Source organism: Ochotona curzoniae, unplaced genomic scaffold (genome assembly GCF_017591425.1).
Source record: "Ochotona curzoniae isolate NIBS_2020 unplaced genomic scaffold, NIBS_Ocur_1.0 contig_3255, whole genome shotgun sequence".
In the NCBI taxonomy this organism is placed as follows: domain Eukaryota; kingdom Metazoa; phylum Chordata; class Mammalia; order Lagomorpha; family Ochotonidae; genus Ochotona; species Ochotona curzoniae.
This window is the reverse complement of record NW_024465777.1, coordinates 3,474,235-3,485,320: the sequence shown is the minus strand read 5'-3', so window position 1 is coordinate 3,485,320 and position 11,086 is coordinate 3,474,235. Positions and strand designations below refer to the sequence as shown.

At 46.8% G+C, this 11,086-nt stretch overlaps 1 protein-coding gene and 1 non-coding gene across 3 annotated transcripts; one reads left to right on the top strand and one right to left on the bottom strand.

Annotated features, from left to right (window-relative positions):
- Positions 1–1,695: 1,695 nt before the first annotated feature.
- Positions 1,696–1,802, bottom strand: LOC121156179. Its single transcript, XR_005883819.1, has one exon. It is a non-coding gene; the product is annotated as a U6 spliceosomal RNA (small nuclear RNA).
- A 4,937-nt stretch (positions 1,803–6,739) lies between these two features.
- RSRP1 (arginine and serine rich protein 1) lies at positions 6,740–10,687 on the top strand. Of its 2 annotated transcripts, XM_040979588.1 has the most exons (5): positions 6,740–6,919; positions 7,119–7,571; positions 8,749–8,900; positions 9,270–9,314; positions 10,440–10,687. In XM_040979588.1, exons 2-4 carry the CDS (start codon positions 7,145–7,147, stop codon positions 9,276–9,278), a joined length of 588 nt encoding a protein of 195 aa, XP_040835522.1. In that variant the 5' UTR covers positions 6,740–6,919; positions 7,119–7,144; the 3' UTR covers positions 9,279–9,314; positions 10,440–10,687. The 2 variants fall into 2 exon arrangements, with proteins under 2 accessions (XP_040835522.1, XP_040835521.1); XM_040979587.1 differs by lacking the exon at positions 9,270–9,314 and having other exon boundaries at positions 6,751–6,919.
- Positions 10,688–11,086: the final 399 nt, after the last annotated feature.

Genomic DNA, 11,086 nt, shown 5'->3' with positions numbered 1-11,086 from the left:
CGCCCTCCCCCATCCTGCTGTTTGTATCAGAACATGATTGCCAAAAGTTTCAGAAGCACACCTGAGCATCTTTATGTTTCTGTTATACTAATGGGCATGATTTGTTAGTCTTTTTGGGATATGCAATAAGAACAATGAACTTGCGTACTATAGCCAGAACAAAGCTATTAGAAGGAGGAAAAGCTTAGGGCTGGCGTGATGGCTCAGTGGCTCAATCCTTGCCCTGCAAGTGCTGATATCCCGTAAGGGTTCTGGTTCGTGTCCCAGCTGCTCCACTTCACATCCAGCTCTCTGCCTGTGACCTGAGAAAGCAGTGGAAGATAGCCCAAAGGCCTAGAGCCCTTCACTCACATGGGAGACCTAGAAAAACTCAGGGCTTTGGATCTAGCCATTGTAGCCTTTTTGGGAGTGGACTAGCAGATGGAAGATCTTTCTCTCTCTAAATCTGCCTTTCCAATAAAAATAAAATCTCAAAAAAACAAAAACAAAACAAAAAACCTAAGTGGCCAAAACAAATGCAACAATATCTTTAAAAATACTCAACATTGATTTTTTTCTGCTAGTCACAGAACTGTTCTTATAGCCAAAGCAGCTGGTATAGCTAAATCAAATCATGCTTCAACTTATCTGGACAATAAAATGCTGGACTCTTATGTTTTGTAGATGCTTGCAAGGAAAGAATGTCAACGGAGTTTGAACTGTGGTAATGCAACAAGGTGGAAGAATCCACCATGGAGGGGGGTGTTGGGGAAGGGAGGGGGGAATCCCAGTTCCTATAAAACTGTGTTACATAATCATGCTTCAAGGTTTGAGGTAGACTAACATCAAACAAATGAGGAACCCTTGAGAACCACTGCCAGCAACAGCTGGCTAGCCATTTGCTGAATTTGCCACAGACTACTTCTCAGAAGGGCTAACTTTGGTAAAGTCAAAATGGCAGATCTGTACACAGTACACAGGCTCTCCCCCAGGAGAACGGGAGCGTCCTGGGCCTGATCTTGGTGTCTGTACTGTCCCTGAGAGCTGCACATGCTAGGAAGCCCTCCTGAGGGCAAATGCTCCTTTCGTCAGTAATGAGTGGGAAAGGCTGGTGGTGGAAAGAACCTGTGTTCTCCTCAGACCAGGCTGAAAACACTGCTTCCTGGAAACTGACTATGGCCGTTGTCTGCATTCCATTAGCTGAACTCGTGGTCATGACTGTGGTTTACAACAAGGCGTGCTCTCCTGCTGTGTTGCCAATCTATTTCGTCATCAATGTGCACTTCATGAAAATGGCAAGTACAATACTTGATTTCTAGGTTACCAAGAAAGAATGACATGCAGCTGTGCTATTTTTTTTCCCAAAGATTAATTTACTTGAAAGAGTTAGAGAAAGGGAGGAAAGGGGGAAGAGAGAGAGATCTTAAATCCACTGGTTCATTCCCCAAATAGTCACAGTGGCCAGAGCTGTTCCAGTCTAAAGCCGATCCAAAGCCAGGAGCTTCCTCTAGGTCTCCCACGTGGGTGTAGGAGCCCAAGGACTTGAACCATTCTCCACTCCTTTCCCAAGCCATTAGCAGGAAGCTGGACATGGTATTGAGTAATCAATATATTAAAACCATGCAAATTCTTAACTACATCCTGTGACTACTTCATTGACATTTCAATTTTTGTTTATATACAGAACCGGCTGCTATACACCTCAAAGTGGCTATAAAAAATATGGAACGCTTCACGAATTTGCGTGTCATCCTTGCGCAGGGGCCATGCTAATCTTCTCTGTATCGTTCCAATTTTAGTATATGTGCTCTCAAAGTGAGCATGATTCTGTCAGTTCTTACCAATGATCACGCTCTGTGCAGTTTATAAAGTGATGTGTTGAATCATGGTATATCACTTTCCCCCAACTCTGAAGCACTTTTATCTGAGAAAAAGTTTCAGATCCATTTGCTTTTCTATGGAAGTTTCCATGAACCTTCAGAAAATATAAAAGTTTGTCGAAATCATTGTCTAGATACAAACTCAACTTTTCTGTATATTGGGCAGAGTGCAGAGATAAATGTTGGTCAGTTCAATTCTCTGTGTAGGCCTCTTAATAAAGAACTTTGGGGGCCCAGTGCAGTGGCCTAGCAGCTAAAGTCCTTGCCTTGCATGTGCTGGGATCCCATTAGGGCTCCAGTTCTAATCCCAGCAGCCCTGCTTCCCATCCAGCTCCCTGCCTGTGGCCTGGGAGAGCAGTTGAGGACGGCCCAAAGCCTTGGGACCCTGCACCTGTGTGGGAGACCCAGAAGAACTCCTGGCTCCTGGCTTCAGATCAGCACAGCTCTGACCATTGTGGTCTCTTGGGGAGTGGGTCATCGGACAAAGATCTTCCTGTTTGTCTCTCCTCCTCTGTATATCTGACTTTGCAATAAAAATGAATAAAATCTATTTTAAAAAAAGATCTGTCTCTGATTCTCTGTAATTCTGCATTTTCTTTTTTTTTTTTAAAGATTTATTTTTATTATATTTTCATTGGAAAGGCGGAGCGCAACGGGCCGATACTATGCCGATCCGAAGCCAGGAGCCTCTTCCGGGTCTCCCACGTGGGTGCAGGTTCCCAAAGCTTTGGGCCATCCTCGACTGCTTTCCCGGGCCACAGGCAGGGAGCTGGAAGGGAAGCAGGGCTGCCGGGATTAGAACCGGCGCCCATATGGGATCCCGGGCGTGCAAGGCGAGGACCTTTAACCACTTGCGCCACCGCGCCGGGCCCTCTTTTTTTTTTTTTTTAAGATTTATTTATTTTTATTGGAAAGGCAGATATACAGAGAGGAGGAGAGACAGAGAGGAAGATCTTCCATCTGATGGTTCACTCCCCAAGTGACCGTAACTGCTGGAGCTGAGCCAATCTGAAGCCAGGAGCTCTTCCAGGTCTCCCACGCGGGTGCAGGGTCCCAAGTTTTGGCCTGAGACCCACCAGCAGCTAGCAGGCTGCTGGAAGTTTCAACCCCCAGGCCCAAGGTCACGCCTCTCCCCAATCCCATCCCCTGTCCAATGATGGTGTTGGTTGTCCCTGTGCCTGCCAGTGGCCAGAGTTGAGCGGTTCCATAGTCAGGAGCCAGGAGGTTTTGCTTATCCCACGTGGTTTTGGGCCAACCTCCGCTGCTTTCCCAGGCCACGAGCAGGAAGCTGGATAGCAAATAGGTGCAGCCAGGACATGAACTGGTGCCTGTATGGGATGCCGGCACTTGGAGGTAAAGTCAGTTGAGCCATTCATTGTGCTAGCCCATTAAATGGCTACGAAAACTACAGACAGGATCCGGCACAGTAGCCTAGTGGCTAAAGTCCTCACCTTGCATGTCCGGGATTCCATGTGGGTGCCAGTACTATTTTTTTTTTTTTTTTGCCAGTACTAATCTTGGTGAGATCGCTTCTCATCCAACTCCCTTCCTGTGGCATCAGAAAGCAGTCAAGGATGGTCCAAAGCCTTGGGACCCTGCACCCATGTGAGAGGCACAGAAGAAGCTTCTGGCTCCTGTCTTTGGATCGGCTAAACTGCAGCTGTTGCAGCCACGTGGGGAGTGAATTAGTAGATAGAAGATCTTTCTGTCTCTCTTTATACATCTGACTTTCCAGTAAAAAAAAATAAAGTAAATCTTAAAAAAAAAAAAAGTACAATTTGGAAGATGGTGGTGTGTGCAGCCAGTGATGCCAGCATCTCGTATCGACACTGGTTTGAGTCCTGCTGCTACACCTCTGAATCAGTTCCCTGTTAATTCCCTTGGGAATGTAGCAGAAAATGAACCCCAAAACCCACATGGGAAACCAGGATGGAGTTCCAGGCTCCTGGCTTCTGCCCTAGCCAGGCCATTGCAGACATTTGGGGAGTGAACCTGCGAATGGAGGATCTCTTTGTCTATGTCACTCTTTCAAATAATAAATCTTAAAAAAAAAAAAAATCACTGGATTGGCCTGGTGCTGTGGCTCAACAGGCTAATCCTCTACCTTCAGGTGCTGGCATCTCATTTGAGTGCCAGTTCATGTCCTGGCTGCTCCACTTCTCTTCCAATTCCCTGCTTGGGGCCTGGGAAAGCAGTCGAGGATGGCCCAAAGCCTTGGGTCCCTGTACCCATGTGGGAGACATGCAAGGAGCTCCTAGTTCCTGGTTTCAGATCAGTGTGCCATTTGTGGCCACTTGGAGAGTGAACCAATGGATGGAAGATCTTTCTTTCTGTCTTTCTTTCTTTTTGTAAATTTGCCTTTCCAATAAAAATAAAAACAAACAAAAACCCTAACATAAAAAAAGAGAAACCAGCCTAGTGGCTTGAGGAAGGCCAATTTAGGTGACCTGATGTGCCATAAAGTATCCAAGTGGATGGAATCATTGCAGATAAATCATGCATTCCAAAGAAATCAGATATAGGTCCAATTGCACAACACAAGGACCTCCAGCATCTGTGTACTCATTGTAACATTTTCAGGAAAAGATCTTGCATGTTAAAGATGTTTCACCAAAAGGTTGATGAGTAAGGGGTTAACAGCCAGAGCTGTTTTTTTTTTCGAAGCACATTGATGTCATCGGCTAGGCTGACAGGTGCATATCATCATCCATGGGGGAATGTGCTCTGTATGATCCTGTTCCATTCGTTGTAAAACAATGGCCTCATGGCACTATATCCTCAATATGGTCTTCTGTGGTTGGGATGAGGATGAACGTGACCTTTACATGTGCCACAACACCACTGAGTTATTGACTCGAAGCTGAAAAATCCAACATGGTCCAGCAGAGGCTGGGAGAGACTTGGGATAGCGGGATACAGCCTAGATTACAGCACATGGAACCTTTGAACAGAAAGTCTTACAGCACTTGTAATAGACTCATATACAATTTCTCCTTTTTCTTTTTGGGGCCAATTGACTTTCTCATTATTCTCTTGTTGGTGACTTTACCATTCCTGAAGTCAGATTCCTTGTGAGGACTGCAGTGTCTCAAGATTAAGGTGTATATAATTAAGACAGCTTGTTTGGATGTGGTTTGTTCCCCAAAGGCTATGTGCTAGAAGTTTGCTCAACCAATGTGGTAGTATTAATACGTGGAACAATTGAGAAGTAGAGTCTAGTGGAAAGTAATCAGGTCATAGGGATGCCAACCTCATTGAATAGATCAGTGCCTTCTTCAGGAATAGGTCCGATCTTGTGGGACTAGATTACCGTGAGAATGCGTTGCTATAAACAACCCTAGCACTTCCCAGAGATTCTGTCTTTGTAAATTTTCTAGTCTCAGGGATTTTGTTACAGCAAGACAAAACTGAGCAAAACAGCAAAGGCAGACACAGAAGAGTTCTACTCCTGTGCAGAGCAGCAAGCAGCCATCGGGCATGCGGGCATGGATGTAACTGTGTCCCTCCCAGTCACCGGGGCACCAGGCCATCCTTGCACCTGTGTGGGTCATCAGGTCTGACACTGGCAGGCACATATCTATATGTGTGTGCTGTTTGTTCTTCATGGCTTGCACCAACATAGAAGCCACATGACACAGTGCCAGAGTGTTCACAACTGTCTGTGGTGGCGGCACTGAGCCAGAGGCTTCGGCTTCCCTGGTGCTGTCCTCATGCACTGAATAGATGTGCTGAGCTTGAGCTGAAGCACTGCCTCTGCACAAACCACCTGTATGTGTGCCACAGCACCTGCACAGGAAGCCATCACCCAAAGGACCAGCGGAAGTTACAGCCAAGTTCTCTCGAGGCTCAGTGATGGCAGGCATGAAGGAGTGAGCTCCCACGGAGCAATGACAAACAGGTGGCAGGAATTCCTCGGAGCATCCCAGAAGGCAGGAATATTTGCTGATGTGTAGACTCATTCCCTTGAATTCTTCACTGACGCCCGCAGCTAATGATTCTAACAGCTCTTACAGCTCAGACGTTTTCTTTTCAAGATCAATGACTTTGTCTTCTAACCCATAACCATTCAAGAGCTCCCCCGTTCCTCTTCGCACCTCTCACATTGTTGGACAAGCTCTCCAATCCCATCTCTGCTGGAAAGAACTCCACTTACTCCCCACAGCATGGGAGGCACTCTGGGAGGAGTGCAGAGTCTTCACCGCCACCAGCTGCTCCAGGGTGTGTCCTGTCCAGGGCTATGTTGACCTTGGCCTCTTGGATTTCCAGCAGTGCTGCAACTGCTCTGAATCTTTTTAAATGGTTTCGAGGTACAGCTTTTAGTTGAAAACCTGGAAATCACATACATGTCCCTGAATAAAAAGAAAAGGACAGGTGAGAGGGTAAGGTCTGGTCTTTATTATGGCATATTAAACAACTAATAAACACGATATATGGTTCATCTTACAGGATATTGATTATAGACGTCTTAAATCAATTTGTTTAGCAGGACCTGCCCAAGGATACCACCATCTACATCCTGAAGCAGTGCCTGCTCTCATCTAAGGTACAGGCGCCTGGACTTGCACTCGCCCACGGGGCGCGCCGCACCAGTCTCTAACTTTGGTTTGGGGAAGGGTGGTTCTTGGCGGGCCCCCCCCTCCACAGCTCACCCGGAAGAGGAAGAATCAAGAACCTTAGGCCAGCTGCCAGGATTTCAGAGCTCAGAATTGGGCACTCAGCGGCGCGTGCGCACATTAGACTCCCCGCGGGGCGGGACGGCGGGAAATGGGGTGAGGTGGGCGGGGCTAAGGGAGGAGGCGAGCGGCGGTTGGGCAAGAGACAGGCCACGCCCACCATTCTAACGTCTGTGCGCCTGCGCCCGCCTGCGCCCGCCTACGCCTTCTCGTACTTTCGACACGTCTGCGGACGTCCTTGTCATTTCGCGTCGGGACGTCGGCCTTGTGGTTGACCAGACAGCTGCTGGGAAGCAGTGGCGGGAAGCGCCCGTTCGCCGCGAGCTCCGAACGGAAGGTCGCGGTTGGCCTTTGTCTCGGCCCCGAGGGAGGCGGCGACGCCCGGCGGTGAGTGTTCGGGTGACTGAGCCTCCCGGGCTGCGCGCAGCTGGGGCAGGCGGAGCGTGGCGCCGCGGCGGGGGCGGGAAGGCCGCGGTCGGCGCGGCGGGGCCGAGCGGGGACGCGCGGGGCTCGCCTGCTTCCCGGGCCGGCGCCGCGGCCCAGCCCTTCCGGCCGCTGACCGGCCTTGGTGTGTGTTTGCGCACAGGCGTTCTGCGTTTCCGGGGAGGCGACATGTCCGGCTACGTGAGCGCCCTCTGGCCCGGCTCTCCGCAGGACAAGGGCTCGCCGTCCACGTCGCGCTCTGGCCGCTCGAGCCGCTCTTCGTCCGGCAGCTCGCGCGGCTCGAGCCGGAGCCGGAGCAGGTCCCGATCCCGCTCCCGGAGGCGCCATCAGCGCAAGTACCGGCGCTACTCGCGCTCCTACTCGCGCAGCCGCTCGCGGTCCCGCAGGGCCGGCCGGTCCCCCTGGCGGGGCCGCTCCCGCAGCCGGTCGCGCTCGCGGGGACGGTGGTCGCGCCGACGGCCGCAGCCCCCGGTGGCCCGCGCCCGCCGCTCCTACGGCTTCGCACGCGCCGTGTACCCGGGGCAGCGCGGCCGGCGCAGGGGCAGGTCCCGCAGCAGGTCACGCAGCCGCACCCCGTTCCGGTTGAGCGAGAAAGGTGAGTTGTGGGTCTGGGGAACGGCTGGCTGGGTGGGTGGGTGGGTAGGGGTGACTGTTGGTGGCAAAGGAGACTTTGAGCTGGCGCTGTGGCCTTGTGTATTCAGCTGCTGCCTCTAGTGCCGGCGATGAGGGTTGGGGGTCCCTGCACCCACCCCGGGGATCTAAAAGAAGCTTCTGGCTTCAACCTTCATTTTGGGGCCGTTTTGGGAGTGAACCAGCTGGTGGAAGATACCATTCTCCATCTCTCTCTACAATTCTGCTTTTGGAATTTAATAAATAGATCTTAAAGAATATTGTTCCAGTTTCTTTGGGCATTGAGTATTGAAACATTGCATTCTTTTCTTTGTGTATTAAATTTCAGCTGCTGGTGTTGATGGCTTAGGGTGGAGGAAACCTTTTCTCAGGTAGTTTGTTTTTAGTGTAGACTTTGAGATGCTAGTGACTTGTGTCTAAACTGCTAATTTTTTTTCCCCGTTTTCATGTTTGGCAGACCTAGAGAGTGCCTACATCTGCTGGCTCACTGCCCAGATGCCGGCTCTAGATGCTGCAGCCAGGAGCCTGGAACTCAGTCTAGGGCTCCTATGTGAGTGGCTGCTGCTCCCCAGGGGTGCACTGTGAGCGTGGGGGCTGGGAAGATCCAAAGGAAGCTAGGTGCTCTGTCGGGGTGATGGGGGGATCCTCACCTGGGCTAAAATTTGAACTTCTCCTGAATGTCTAATCCCTCAGTGAGCTTTTGTGAGTTGGAGAGAATAGTATCAAAACATTTTTTAGTTATCAGTAGTGAACAAAATTGAGTTGTGCAATATTTTATAACATCAGTTTTGCTTAGGATGGGATCACGGAATGGAAAAGTTAGGTACAGTACAGTTGAGAAAGTGGGTGAAATGTGGACATTGTTAGTTTCAGTCAAGAGGTTGATGGATATATGTTAAGGGTCTTTTAATTCTTAGGTTTAGAAATAAGCATTTGATGAGAAAGCAACAACATAAAGTAGTTGATCAGAACTGAAGGCTACTTCAGATTGTTTAGGAAAGTTTATTTTCCTCAGCAAAAAATAGATAAAGGAATTTTGTTTGTGTGAATATAATTGTATGAGTGGAAAGTAAAGCAAGTTTCACGTCCTTTTGTATTGCTGTCTTAAGCAGAAATAACCACTGTCTGTGTTTGTCTCATAGATCGGATGGAGCTGTTGGAAATAGCGAAGGCCAATGCAGCAAAGGCCTTAGGAACAGCTAACTTTGACTTGCCAGCCAGTCTCCGAACACTTTCAGCTACCAAAGAAACAAGCCATGGAACAGCTGTGTCACAGGATGGAGCAAAGTCCGAGGTAAGCACCTTTGGCTTGCATCAATGAGATCTTTACAAAGCTTCGGGGAAAAGCCCTGATGAGCCATTTTCATTTACGTTAGACTGTATCTCCTGGAAATCCTAGCCATATGTGATGTCCTAACACCAGCAGATGTGTCAGAAAACAGATGGGATCACGTTCAGGAAGCTTACTGTTTTCAGTTGACACAGTGATGGTGTCACATGTTGTAGCTGGAACATTGGTGATTTGTAGTACCAAAATTTTATAATTCCAGTGTTTCTCTGGTCTTCAGAGTATTTATCTGTAGCTTTTGTTTACAACATTATGTTCCCACAGATCTCTTTTCAACATACAGTATAGTTTATCTGCTTTATTTCTGTCTTATAGAAATCATGAATGTGCTCTCCAGACATTGATGAAGAAAATCTGTTGGTAATTGGTACATGGGCAAAAGCATCAAAGGTTTAAGCAAGTTTACTTAACATTCCTATTGGTTGATCCATTCCATGTGCATGCTAGAATCAACAGACATTATTTGCATATGGTACTCCAGAGTTTGGAGAACTAAGCAGAAGTCGGCTTTGTAACGGTGGGCATCTCTATTATAGATGTCCCTTTCATAATACATGCAGTATATTCCAGATATTTTAAGAGATTACAGAAAAGGCCTGCTTCATTTGAAGATAAGCTTATTGTAATTCTCCAGAGATATGCAGGTGTGCATTGCAGACTGCACTATACTTCGAAGCTAATAAACTCATGGCTTTAAAAGGTCTAGGGTAGAATAAAAGTCAGTTAATGTAGCAAAGATACTGCAACTAAATGACCTGTCATTGGAACCCAAGTGTGGGTTTGCTTGGTATGAGTAGACAAGGTTTTCACTTACTATGTAAATGGTTAGATTCTCAACTGGCAACTGAGTTTCTTGAAACTAGTTACATCCTGGTATGACTTTGTTACTAGCATTGGTAACAGGGGAATACATTATGAAGAACTGTGCCTTTAATTCAGTTTTCCCGGATGTAACAGTCAACAAAGTTTGATGTTGCTCAAGCTGTTACTATGTAATGTTAGGTCCAGTTTTATTGTGTCTTACTATAGATTTCTTAGGGCTTGGACTGATTTTTACAGTACTTGTTAATGAGGGAGGAATATGTTTTTAAAAGAAACTTGTTCTTTGGTTTATGTAGATGTCAGAAGAGCTAACAAAAGGTGGAATTTAAAACCTCAATGAAAAATCTTCCCAGCAGAGAAACATAGCTTTTAGCTCTAATGTAGGTATATGCAAGTATTGGCTTTTCAGAAATTGGATGTAGAGTTTAATTAGGAGTGTTACTGATTCCATCTTTCTGGTGATAGTCACACTTTGAGCATGATTTCCCCCTGTGGCTCCTTGGAGCGAGCACCTTTACAGTTTGACTGAATCCTAATACAAATAGGGCCATGTTTAGAATTTAATTGATGGTATCTTGTCTCTTAAATTGAATTGTTTAATATAATTTGTGAGAAACAAATAACTATATCTTTCAGAAGCTGACTGAACTTGTTTTCTTCCAGAATTCTGTAGCAAAACCAGGCCACAACATGGATAAAGCTGTTGCTGAAGAAACATCTTCAGGATCACCACCAAAGATTAATAAGAAGAAAAGTCCATATGAGCTGTGGCTACCTGTCTGAAAGAAGAAATCTACAAAGATTGCCCAAAATTGCACTTTATTGCAAGTTTGTAGCATTATCCCATCCCCTTTGAGCAATTTAGTAGTGATTATTATACACATTTTAAGTAATTAAATGTTGATATTCTAGGTTTCTCTTGCATCATATGAGCACACAGATGGACCAGAGGTTACATACAGGTGGGAATCTTTGTACATATACTTGTAAATATTGTATAATAACAGTTGTACAGAAGTGAAATTTATAAGAAATCAATAAACTTTTATATATATTTGTTAATAAATTTTTAAACTTCATTTAACGCAGAAGCATAAAGAGGCATTTCTTAATATCAGTATTTGTTATTTTATACTTATGTTGAAAGACAAAGACGGAGATCTTCTTTCTACTAGGTCACTAATGTATATGGAAAGAAAGATGGAGATCTGTCAGCTGGGACACTGCAGATGGCCACAGAAGGTGGGACTGGGCCAGGCTGAAACCAGGAGCTTCTTCCCAAGCAGAGGCTTGCATTTCATCCTGAAAGG